A 13,259-nucleotide genomic window follows, 5' to 3' on the forward strand; every position below is an offset into this window, starting at 1 on the left:
TCTCAAGGTGACCTAAGCTAAAATCACATTCAATAAGGATGCAATTGCAATGATGCATGTCGTGAAGACTTAGAGCCCGTTTGGATGAACTTGTTTTAAGTGACTTTTAAGCCAAAAGCCATAAGTCAGGAATTCTAGTTTTTTGCTTATTTTTGTCATTTTGGCTTAAAAATACTTTTTCACTTTATCCAAACACTACAAAATAACTTAAAAGCGATTTTGGCTTAAAAACACTTAAAATAAGCCAATCCAAATGGGCTCTCCGTACTTGAAAGATAGCGTAATTCTGAGTTCTGCCGTAAAAGGACTATAGGATATCTTCTATATTTTGTACCAAAAAACAACAAGAGTCTGTTTTTTTGTTTTTGTTTTTAAACTTCAAATTTGGCATAATTAGTGATTACTTGCAAAAATGTGAATGGCGATACCTCAGCGAAATGCATGACTTCATGACAATTAAAGGTCATTTGATTAAGTTTATTTATGCAGGGAAGATAATAGAAAAAATAATACAGCAAAATACATAGATTATGAGATAAAACAAAGGAAACGTTGAGCATATCTTTTACATACACTAGTTAAGATGGATAATCCTATATCAAGTCCATAAAAGTTGTGATGACATATGTACATTCAAACCTTTTTATAACAGTCACGTTTATTCCGATATTTTTTTGAATATTATAGTAAAGTGTTACTATAAAGAACTTATATTGTAACATAACATAAAAGATCAATTCCAAGAAAAACTTATTTTTTATAGTGAATGGTTATTATATAAAAGTATTATTATAAATAGGTTTGATTGTTGTATATTTTATCATAGAAACACATAAATTAGCTAGAGGAGTAGAAAATTAAAGTGAGAATATTTATGGAATTAATTGCATGAAATAAAGGACTTAAATGCAAAGGTTTCACCAAGTATGTTGCTTAGTTGAGATCAATGATTTCATATTTTCATTGAATATGGCATTATTTTGATTGTCATAAGCTTACTGAAGCAAAGCCCACATGCAATTTTTTTTTTCTTTAAAAACCAGACTGCTCCAGTTGTCCTATTTATGATGTGTTGATCATTTACTTCCTTTCACACTAGCACTATCTATTAAATAGGAAGAGTAACTTTTCTATATTGACAATGTGAAAGGTTCTTATATTACAAGTCATTTCAAATATTTACAGGTATTTTTTCATAAAAATAAAATTAATAATTAAAAAAAAAAGATAAAAAACGTACTATATATAGCTGATTATTAAATTATATTTATAGTGTAAAAATATTTTATTATATTAACAATTTATATAAGTTAAATCTTTCAAATATTAATGATAAATCTGAAATTCAAAAGCAATAACATGACTCAATTTGTTAAATGTACAAGGCGCGGGTGTCCTATATATTAGCCTCTTTGTCATTTGGCTCCTCAAATTTGATTCCTTAAAGAAACAATTTATTTGCTAATGACATTAAAAAAGGAAAAACCTAAAGATGAAAAGAACTTGCTTATGGCATATAAATCTTTTGGTTTGAAGTTCTCCTGCTCCACCAGCGAGCGTTGTGGTGGAGTGGTAAGTACTCCTTCATCCTTAATTAGAAGTCTCGAATTTGAGTCCCTATGTATGGAGTCGTCTTTATTGGGGAGCGCTTTACTCTCAATGTAGGATTTCCCGGCGCGAATCCAAATTTAATCGGGCTCCAATATAAATATCGGACACCGCGTGAAAAACAAAAAAAGAAAAAAAAAAAGAAAAAGGAAGTTCTCCTGCTCCACAAGGTAAAAGAAATGGGAGCATTATATTTTGGGTTGACGTAACTTTGACTTTCTTGTTTAAGAAAATGACCATTCTTATCTATCCTGTTAGGGCTTGTTTGGTACGTGGGATAAGAGATAATTAATTTCGGGATTAAATTTGAAATAAGTTTATTTTTTTGATTGGGATAATATCGTGGTATAACTAATCCCGGGGTATAGTATTTTTTTATCTCTATGGAAGGGTGGGATAAGTATTTCCATTTTTTTATCTCTATAAAAGAGTGGGATAAATATTCCCAAGATAACTAATTTCAGAATAATTAATCATGGGATAGTTTATTTCCCAACCAAACGACCCCTTCTTAAATCATAGAAGTTGGACCATGGTAATTTCTTGACATACACTATTAATTCCCCCGATTCATTTGCTTTGCTTGATTTGGTTGCACTGATATTTCAGATCAATACGAAATTCTTGAATGCGTTTTTACACCCTTTCGTGCCATTTTCCATTTGAATCATTCCTTTCTGGAATGATGTGATATTGCAATTTCTTTTGTTAATGAAAGATGATATTCGGCTTAAAGTATGTATATTTATATGCATATCGCCTCACATTTTACTCATGTTTCGTAGATTTCGGATGTGTAATGTGATAATTTACGCTAATTCGTGGTATTTTTATGTTAGGAGTCATCTAGAGGTAATGTGGGACGAAAGTACATGATTTGAAGCAAAAAGGGAACAAAGTGAGAAATTTGAACAGTGTAGCGCCCTGGGTATCGTGGGGTGCTACCTGTGGCGTAAATCCTAGAAGAACAAAATTTCAGCGATAGGGCTAGCGTCCCGCGCTACCCTGGGTACTGGTGACGTGAATTTGTCATATTTCGCCCGCGACTCAGTTATTTCTACCCCAAGAGCAAACCTATACCTATTTTGGCAAGGGAGACGCAACTTTGAGAGAGAAAACACAAGTACGAAACACTCGGGAGCACGGAATTCATCAATTCTTCCATTTTTCTTCTAGTATTCATAGCTTTTATATTTGAAAATAATGTTTTGATGATTGTTATGAACATGAGTATCTAAGAACCTCATTATTCTGGGGTTATGGGTCGTTCTTGATTATTGTAAATTGACGGTTGATTGTTTTGCTTGACTTTATCATATTAATTTATTTATTCAATCTTGCACTTAATTATTCTATTTCGTAGCTAACAATAGAGTACTATCTACGAGTTTATAGTTGAACTCGAAAGTGGAAACTATAGATTGCATATAGGATTGAATAGAGTAAGTTCATGAATCCAGGTATCGGAGAATAGATTCGTGATTAAGATAGACATACTCTAGTTGCCTTACTTGGTTATTTTTGTAGGAAATATACATGCATTCTCATCAAGTTTGATTCTATAGACATATAGTCTTAGATTGGCTTGAATAGGTGAGGAAAGTGTCGAAAGAACTTCGTGAGCATAATAAACCCTGCTAATCAACAAATTAGATAAGTCAAGTGATTACATCAACCCGAAAGAATAGGAGAGACATTAATCCCATAACCCTGGAATATCACCATCTCATTGTATTCTTCCTAAGTGTTTGGTTGCTCTATTTGTATTCTTAATTTCTTGCTTGCTTATTAGTTTAGTTCATAGCAATTTAGTTATAAAAATCATAATAATCTTCTTCATACTCACTTGAGCATTAAATTTATTAATAGCTTAGATTGGACAATAGTTGATCATAAGTCCTTGTAGGAAAAGGAATGATACTTTCTTATCACTTTATTACTTGTCGACCACGTATACTTGTATGTGCATTTGAACCCAACAAATTTTTGGGGCCATTGCCGGGGATGTAGAAATTAGTTATTTGTTTGAAATAACCTCTTCTTTGTTTTGTTCAAATGTTAATCTATTTGTCTGTTTCTGACTCTACAGTTGTTTGCCTTGAATGCTAAGAAGAAGAAACAGTTTGAACAACCTTCCTCATCCTGATCCTGAACACGAAAGACTCTTACACAGGTTAAGGAGGGAGGCGGAAGAAAGAGCAAAAACTATAGTCCAACTACAACCAATCGAGATGGCAGAAAATAAAGAAAGATCGGTAATTGAGGCAGCAAGGACTAGTCTCGCAAACATGACTCAGGCTATCGTGAAGCCTGATATAACTAGGCATTTTGAGCTGAAGTAACACATGGTGCAATTGATTCAATCCACAGGGCTATTTGTGGGGTTGTCACGTGAATATCCGCAGAGGCACATATTGAATTTTTTGGAGATTACAGATACATACAACTATCCGAACGTCCCTAAGGACTATGTCAGACTGATCTTGTTTCCTTTTTATCTGTTGGGGGAAGCAAAGGAGTGGTTGAACAAAGAGCTAACAAACTCAATCTGAACATGGGATGATCTAGCACGGAAATTCCTTATCAAATTCTTTCCCACAAGGAAAACAAAGTCATTGAGAAGCCAAATTCTGGGGTTTCAACAAAAAGATGGCGAGACTCTATGTCAAGCTTGGGAGAGATATAAAAAGCTACTTAGAGATTGCCCACATCACTGTCAGACTGATGAAGTCTTGGGTCATACTTTTGTTGATGGGTTAGACGAAGCATCGAAGATGAATCTCGATTCAACCTGTGGAGATAGTTGCATGGCTAGGACGTACACTGAAATCCAAACCCTGTTGAACAATTTCAGTACTAACGATAACAATTGGCAAGAAGACGAGGAACCACGGAGAACACTTAAACAAAGAGCAGCGGGTGTTATTGAGCTTGATGATTTCTCAGCCATGAGAGCAGGTATAGCAAAGTTAGTCAATCAAGTAAATAAGATGATGATGCAACAAGTGAAACAGATGCAATAAGCGCAACATGTGCAACTAATTTCTACATATTGTGAGAATGTGGAGAAGGCCACACTAGTAACCACTGTCCATTGAATCTTGAATCCATTTATTATATGGGGCATCACAACAGGGGTCCGATGAACCAGAATACTCAGTATGGGAACACTTACAATTCAAACTAGAGAAACTATCCTAACTTCTCTTGGGATGGTAATCAGAATGGTAACAGGCCTCAAGGAAATTTTAGCATACCATAGACTCCACCACAACATGCAGAGGATAATACGAATGAATTGTTAAAGAAGCTCTTGTTTAATAATCAACAACTCCGTCTTGATAATCAACAACTTCGGACAGAATTCAAGAATTTGTAAAGGCAAGTTGGGAAAGTCACCTCCACTCAGAATGTTAGACCTAATGGGGCACTCCCAAGTGATACCCAGAAGAATCCCATTGAATAAGTGCAAGCAATTAATCTAAGAAGTGGGAAAGCATTGGAGGAGGTACCACCTAAAACGTATGTGTCTGAAGAAGTTTTTGAAAGATTGGTACCTCAACCAGAGGTAGAGCTGAAAATAAAGATGATAAATATAGGAAGGAGATAGAGGTAAGGCCACCACCACTATTTCCTCAAAGGTTACAAAAGTCGAAAGATAATTCCAAGTACAAAACATTTTTAGATATCTTAAGCCAGGTGCGGGTGAATCTACCTTTGATAGAAGTGCTACAAGAAGTTTCTAAATATGCCAAGTACTTGAGAGACATTGTGGCCAATAAAAAAAGGTTGACAAAGTTTGAAACTGTTGCACTTACTGAGGAGTGGAATGCTAGAGTACAGAGTAAGCTCCCGCCTAAGTTGAAGGATCCTAGTTGTTTTACAATCCCCTTGGCGATTGGAAAACACGAGGTTGGTAAAGCCTTGTGCAATTTGGGAGCAAACATTAATTTAATGCCACTATCAATGTTCAAGCAGCTCAATTTTGGAGCCCCCAGGCCTATTACTATAACTCTACATCTAGCGGATCGATCATTAGCGGTGCCTGAAGGAATTATTGAAGATGTACTGTTGCGAGTGAGGAAGTTCATCTTTCCCGCCGATTTCATTATTCATGACTACATGGCCGATGAGGAGGTTCCAATTATTTTGGGGCAACCATTCTTGGCTACTGGAGGGGCACTTATTGATGTGAGGGAGGGCAAGCTAAAGGTGAGAGTGCATGATGAAGAAATCACATTTAATGTGTACAAGGCACTTAACCTTCCTAAGCATTATGAGGATTTGTGCATGATCTCTATGGTAGAATCAAAATTGATAGAGCAAGGTCCTTATGTGGAGTCTACATGCATGAAAAAGAAAATCGAGTTAGAAGAAGTGGTCTTGCGAGCTGAATGTATAAAGGTAAAAGAGAAAAGGGTCAGGGAGGAAAGAGGAGATCCTCCTAGAGCGCGCAAAAAGACAAAACTCCATGGAAAAAGGAGGAAGCGAAAGTGCCTAGCCTGAGCAGAGTAGCAGATTCGTTCCATGAATATAAATAAGGTGCTTGTTGGGAGGCAACCCAGCATGTATTTTATTTATTCTTATTTTTATTCCTTTTAGTGTTACATTTTGTTTATTTTTATTTTGCGTATTAGGGGAAGTACGAGTACCCGAAGTTGATGTTGATGAGAATGTTGAGCTTAAGTGTGGGGTTGTCCCGATCTTTAATATTGAGGATCATGTGCTAGCTAGGTCCTAGAGGGTCTCAGGAAATATTTCTCATCCTTGTTTTAATATTTTTTCTGTGATCATGCATCAAGGACTATGCATGTCATAAGTGTGGGGTGGGGAATTACTTTCTGAGTGTAATTGTATGAAAATCTTTTCTCATTAATTTTTTCTTTATAACCCGTAATTAGAAGTAGTGTAGTTTAGAGTAGTAGACTTAAAAAGACGAATATATATATATATATATATATATATATATATATATATATATATAATATTAGAGAAAGCTCGGAATTTTCCCGACAATAGATCTCTTGGACATCTTTCTTGAGGGATAAAGGTCGTATTAAAAAGCACCAAAAAGAGTTTCTTTTGTTTTTTAGAATAGTTAGGTAGTATCCCTTGGTTTTTCTTTGGGCGCCAGTTCTTTTTCAAGGGTGTAGCTTGAATCAGGTATTTGTTTTTACTTTTTTAAGAGTAGGATAGGATGAAACAGAGTTGCTCTGAGATACCTGTTGACATGTTTGGTGCTGACACGTTACGCTATGACATGCACTCTGTCTTCCTATTATATTTGATTTGAATTATGATGCCTAAGTAATATAAATAGCCTACTCTGTGATTCCTATTCTCAGTTGTTTTACTTGTATGTCATTTAGTCCATTATTTCTTAAAATTTCTCAACTATATGTGCGTGCTTGACTTGAGAGTTGAACAAAACCGTCTTGATTGAGTCATGTGCAAAGTGTGTGTGAGGATTTATATTATTCTGTGCTATCCTGTGTAGTCTAGAACTTGCCCCGTATGTCAATCAAAGTAAAATCATTAAGTTGTGCTAGTCTAGGAGATGACGTAGGTGTTTCTTTGCTTGATCATAGATGTGTTTGTGACTTACAAATAAACAATTTTCGTTACCAGATCCATTGAGCCTACAAACCTTTTCCTTGGCACCCACATTACAAGCCGTATCCTGATTTATTTCGTAATTTGAGCTTGTTGAACCTTTGCCTCCGAAAGCACTTAATTGCTAAAAGAAGTAAGGTGAGAGATTTGGGAAGTCGTTTTTGAGTGAAACCATGGAAGGGCCCATAAGGTGCGCTAAAGTTGTAAAAAATACCGCTAGTCGATGAACCTTAATATATGGAGTGTGTGTAGAAACAAAAGGTGAGAAAGAGAAAAATATTTGCAAGAAAAAAATTTATAAATAATGTGATAGTCAAGAAGAAAAGAAAAAAAATACACCTCCTAATGTTACTAATTCGTGCTAGTGGGAACATAGAAGTGCTTAATTGAAAAAGGGCTATATTGTGTATGGTTTGTGGCGAGTAAATTGATTGAGAAGAATAAGTGTTCGATTCTTAAGTGTAGTCACTATTCCTAAATATATCCTACCAGTCCTTTATCCTACATTATAACCCATAAAGTCCTAATTAATCCTAGATTTGACTAGCTTAGATTAGTAGAGATGTACACTAAGGGCAATTTTATAGTGCGACCACGGGATGCACATGAAATTCTTTGTGAGAGTGAGCAACTTTTGTTCAATTGTGTGATGTCCTTAAAGTTATGTTCAGTCATAGTTGAATGTGTGGACTGTTTCTATATTCACTCTCTTATTTGTTGGTGAGGGCACATGATCTCATGATAGATTGGTAATGTTGTAAACTTCTCTTGTTGGGCGAGTGCGCGAGTTGAGGGTGCTTAGCGGTAATGAGACGACTCTTGAGGTAGGGTAGTTATGGATAGGCTATTTGAATTGGTTGAATTGCATTGTGTATACTCAGTCATGTCTAAAACGGGAAGAATGTGAATTTCGTAAGTTCATGCTTGATTGCCAGTATCGATTATAGTCAAAGGTAGAGTATGATTGAAAAATTGAATTGCTCCTCCCTAATTGAGATGTACATTGTTGGGGTGTAGTTTATAGTTCCATTTCTCGAGGGTGAGCAAGAGTCTAAGTGTGGGGTGTTGATATTCGGCTTAAAGTATATATATATTTATATGCATATTGCCTCGTAGTTTACTCATGTTTCGTAGATTTCGAATGTGTAATGTAATAATTTGCGCTAATTCGTGGTATTTTTATGTTAGGAGTCATCCGGAGGTAATGTAGGACGAAAGTGCACTATTTGAAGCAAAAGGGAACAAAGTAAGAAATTTGGATAGTGTAGCGCCCTGGGTAGCATGTGAATTTGTTATTTTGACGACGTGAATTTGTCCTATTTCTCCCGGAACTCGGCTATTTTGACCCTAAGATTCCCCCAACTCGTATAAAGCAAACCTAAACTTGTTTTGGCAAGGGAGACACATCTTTGAGAGAGAACATAAGTACAAAACACTAGGGAGCATGAAATTCATCAATTCTTCCATTCTTCTTCTAGTATTCATAGCTTTTACGTTTGAAAACAATATTTTGATGATTGTTATGAACATGAGTGGTTAAGAACCTTCTTATTATGGGGTTATGGGTCGTTTTTGACTATCGTAAATTGACGGTTGATTGTTTTGCTTGACTTTAACATATTAATTTATTTATTCAATCTTGCACTTAATTATTCTATTGCGTAGGTAACAATAGAGTACTACCTACGAATTTATAGTTTAACTCGAAAGTGGGAACTATAGATTGCATATAGGATTGAATAGAGTAAGTTCTTGAATCTGGGCATCAAAGAATAGATTCGTGATTAGGATAAACATATTCTAGTTGCCTTACTTGGTTATTTTTGCACAAAAAATATACGTGTGGTATTGTCAAGTTTGTTCTATAGACATATAGTCTTAGGTTGGTTCGAATAGGCGAGCAAATCGTCGAAAAATCTTCGCGATCATAATAAACCTTGCTAATCAACAAATTATATAAGTCAAGTGATTAGATCAACCCGAAAAATGCAATAGGAGAGGTGTTAATCCCATAACCCTAGAATAGCCCCATATCATTGAATTCTACCTAAGTGTTTGGTTGCTCTATTTGCGATCTTATTTTCTTGCTTGCTTATTATTTTAGTTCGTAGTAATTTAGTTATAAAATTCTCTATCATCTTTTTCACACTCACTTGAGCATTAAATTTATAAATAGCTTAGATTGGATAATAGTTGATTATAAATTCTCGTGGAAACGATACTTTCTTATCACTTTATTACTTATGGACCGTGTATACTTACGTGTGCATTTGGACCCAACAAAAGAACAACCAACGATAATGTTGCTCGTGGTTATGATAGGACTGGAGAGCTCCCTAGGCATGCAGCTATTACTGGTAGAGCTTGGTGTCATCTAGCTGTCCAATCCTCCTACTTTTGTAATTCATGCTTTTGTACTATGTTGAAGTTCCCCTCCTATAAAAAGGGGGTCTTTGACACGTTGTAAGGGTTCGTCTATTACTCCAATTGCTCCACAAGAAATATAGAAAATATTCTCTTTGCTCTCTCATATACTCTCTTGATATTATTGCTTTCATTTATTACCTTCTTATTTTGTTCATCATTTATTGCTTATCATTGGCCATAAAGAGCCTCTGTCAATCCTACTATAACTGTTAGTCACATAGCAGTTACCCTCAATAGCTCGTAGCCGAGCCCAGGATCAACCTCGAGGCTCCAAATCGGCAAGCTTGAGGCCCCGAGTAACCAACCTATCGGTTTGATTGTAGTTCCTTTCTTCACTTTATTTTGTCTCCAAATCTCATATACTTAGCAACAACTGCTTAACAAACTAGCATAAAAATAGATCACGTATTTTTAGAGTCACATCAACAAATTTAATTGTTATTACCATTTTCACGGTAAATAGTTTGGCGCCCATCGTGGGGATAAAAATAATTGTGATTATTTTCTTGCTAGTTTTGTCCTATAACGCAAGTTAGCTTTCACGCTTTTTCTTGTCCAAGATCTTCGATTTCAGGTCGAAATGTCTAACTCAGTGAACAGAGGTGAAAACAACAATCCTGAGGATCACGAAAAGAACGATGTGGCTGTTCTAGGTGTTGGTGTTCCACCACTAAACCCTGGGGACATACCGGACCCAATTACCGCAGACGCGGTCCCATGCGATACTCAACTCGTCGATGTTATCTCGCACACCAACAATAGTGTGCACCAAGGAGATCGACAAGAAGCTCAGGAAACCCCGGCGAGGGAAGAACAGGAGGTTAGCCTTCATGTTATTTTTGAAATGTTGCAGGCACAACAACTAGCTATCGCTCAGCTACAAAGTCAACAGAAAACTCTTAGTACGGTAGAACCAGGGACAGCTCCCCCAGCTGAATAGGTACCGGAGAGATCAAGCAATAACGGGTCGATGACCGATCCTTCCATCGTAAAAATGATCAAGGATCTCACCAGGAGGATCGAGTAAGGTGAGAAGATGATAGAAGCCAACGACAAAAAGGTCGAAACTTACAACTCCAGGGCCGACCAAATTCCGAGCGCGCCCCCGGTCTTGAAAGGTGTAGATTCGAAGAAGTTCATAAAAAGGCCATTCCCCGAGGAAGCAACCCCGAAACCCATTCCAAAGAAGTTTAGAATGCCAGAACTCCCAAAGTACAATGGGACCTCGGAACCTAATGAACACGTTACTGCCTACATGTGCAGTAAAGGGCAACGATATAAGGGATGCCGAGATCAAGTCCGTCTTACTAAAGAAGTTCGGGGAAACACTCTCGAAGGTGGCCATGATGTGTTATCACAACCTAGATCCTAACTCCATAGACTCATTCGCCGTGCTAGCAGACTCTTTTATAAAGGCACATGCCGGTTCCATCAAAGTAGCAACAAGGAAATCCGACGTTTTCAAGATTAAGCAAAGAGAGAACGAAATGCTGTGAGAGTTCGTGTCTCGCTTCCAAATAGAACGGATGGAGCTACCACTAGTCTCCGATGACTGGGCAGTGCAAGCTTTCACTCAAGGTCTGAATGAACGAAGCTCGGTGGCTTCAAAATAATTGAAATATAATTTGATCGAGTATCCAGCTGTGACCTGGTTCGACCTCCACAACTGGTACCAGTCAAAAATCAGGGCCGAAGATGACCAGTTGGGAGACCTCTCGGGCTTAGTATATCCGAGAAGACTCTTGGTGAAGGAGCCAAAGTCAAACAAAGAAAGATACTAACCGTACACCGAAGACAGAAGGAACGCTCTGAGGCGCAACCCGCCTCGCAACGATAGAAGGATAGACCGAGTATAGAACCCTTGGGGACTTATCAATAGAGTCGGGTTCGATAGGAACACAAGGCCAACAGAGGCGCCTCGCTTATCAGAATACAACTTCAATGTCGATGTATCGGACATCATGTTCGCCATCAGCAAAATCAGAGACGCCATATGGCCCAGACCTGTACAATCGGATCTTTTGCAAAGAAACTACAATTTAGTATGCGAATTTTACAAAACGCACGGGCATAGGATCGAAGATTGTCGGCAACTCCTAGAGGAAGTGGCCCGGTTACTCGACAACAGCCATCTTTGGGAATTCCTTAGCGATCGAGCCAAAAATCGGTCTTGAGAAAAGGAAATAGCCAAAAGGGACAAGGCAGACGAGTCACAACATGTCATCTACACGATCTTTTAAGACGATCGCAACTAGCTGAAAATGCTGAAGTCCCCTCCAGCAGAGGGACTAAGAGATAAATTGACAAAAAATAGCAGCCGCGAGATCATTTCCTTGGTTCGAAAGCACCATCACCACTAAGGTATGAACATCTTCTTTTTGTTTTATATTATATTTCGTGCTGACCCTTACGCAGGCGCTCGACTAAAGCAATCCATGCGCTGATCCAACTCAAAGACCTTAAGGTTTTTTAAGCAATCCACTAGCCAGGTGCCTAGGTGTAGTTTTATTAATAATAAAAAGCAAAAAGAACCACATAGGAAGAGTACAAATAAGGGGGTAATAGCACCAGTAGTGTTGCCTCTATGCCTTGGCTATATAATCACTCTTCTGCGCCTCACAATGCCCTTATGGAAGCCTCATGTAGAGGAATCATGGTGTAGCTGCCGACAAAGTCAGGGCATATAATCTCATAGTCATTTGGATATCTTTCCAAAGGCATAAGACAAGAGCAACACAAACTGGGCTAAACCTTACTTTACTAATCCTATTGAGGCAAAGTAAAAAGCCTCACCTACTAACAAGTATGTAAAAGAAAGAACTATCTAGAACTAAATATTCTATGATCATCACAGAGTTTATAACATACTCTGTGATGATATTACATAGAACTATGCTAATGTGATGGTAGAGTAAAAAAGATGAAGAAACAACTATAGTGCTCTCTCTTCTCTAATCTTGTGAAATCTTCAATTTGTAGACGCTTGTCTTCATCAACAACCCTTTTCAAAATGTCTTCAAAATTCATGCTTTCTTCTTTGAATGATTGGATTTTGTAGGTGTAGTTTGGGTAATCTTCTTTTGTTTGGCAATTCTCATTAGAAGTTGCCTTACATTTGCATCTTCTTTCACCCTGCCGTCCCAACTTTTTTCTCTAGTATGTGACTTCTTTCTTTTGCCGCTATGCATAGGTGATAAATCACCTTTTATTGCTGCCTCTGCCCGGCTTTGATTTAAGATGTCATCTTCCTCCCACTCTGCATATATATATATATCTACTCGCAAGCACCAGATTTGGCAAGTCTTCATCAACACCTTGTGTTACCAAGGTGTTTCCATCCTTAGAATTTGCCAATATTTCCTTTTGTTGTTGTTGTGCTATGACTTGCAACTTATTCCTGCTTCTACTTGCACGACCAGTGCTAACACCAGTAGGATGTAAAGAATTTAAAGGATTGGAGCTTACCATTGCATCAAGAAGCTTTCTTTCCTTTACTGAGATAACAGGAATGGTTGTCACAAGTTGTTGCTGCCTAGATTTTAGAGTTGCTGTTGTTGTTCGATCATCATTAGCATTAGCAGTTGAGATGTTTGGATTTGTTTGTTGCTGCT

General features: G+C 37.3%; 1 protein-coding gene and 1 non-coding gene across 2 annotated transcripts; one reads left to right on the plus strand and one right to left on the minus strand.

Moving 5' to 3' along the window:
- Positions 1-4,220: 4,220 nt before the first annotated feature.
- LOC138880563 (small nucleolar RNA R71) lies at positions 4,221-4,327 on the minus strand. The gene has a single exon (XR_011403297.1). It is a non-coding gene; the product is annotated as a small nucleolar RNA R71 (small nucleolar RNA).
- A 55-nt stretch (positions 4,328-4,382) lies between these two features.
- On the plus strand, positions 4,383-6,114 carry LOC104226879 (uncharacterized). The gene is made up of 2 exons (XM_009778974.1): positions 4,383-4,576; positions 5,175-6,114. Exons 1-2 carry the CDS (start codon positions 4,383-4,385, stop codon positions 6,112-6,114), a joined length of 1,134 nt encoding a protein of 377 aa, XP_009777276.1.
- Positions 6,115-13,259: the final 7,145 nt, after the last annotated feature.

This window comes from Nicotiana sylvestris, chromosome 10 (genome assembly GCF_000393655.2).
Source record: "Nicotiana sylvestris chromosome 10, ASM39365v2, whole genome shotgun sequence".
NCBI classification, from domain to species: domain Eukaryota; kingdom Viridiplantae; phylum Streptophyta; class Magnoliopsida; order Solanales; family Solanaceae; genus Nicotiana; species Nicotiana sylvestris.

Coding starts and splice junctions, on each gene's coding strand:
- LOC104226879 (XM_009778974.1), top strand. CDS start 4,383: ATGAATCTCGATTCAACCTGTGGAGATAGTTGCATGGCTAGGACGTAC. Junction 4,577..5,174: donor ATGAGAGCAGGTATAGCAAA/GTTAGTCAATCA, acceptor TACCTCAACCAG/AGGTAGAGCTGAAAATAAAG.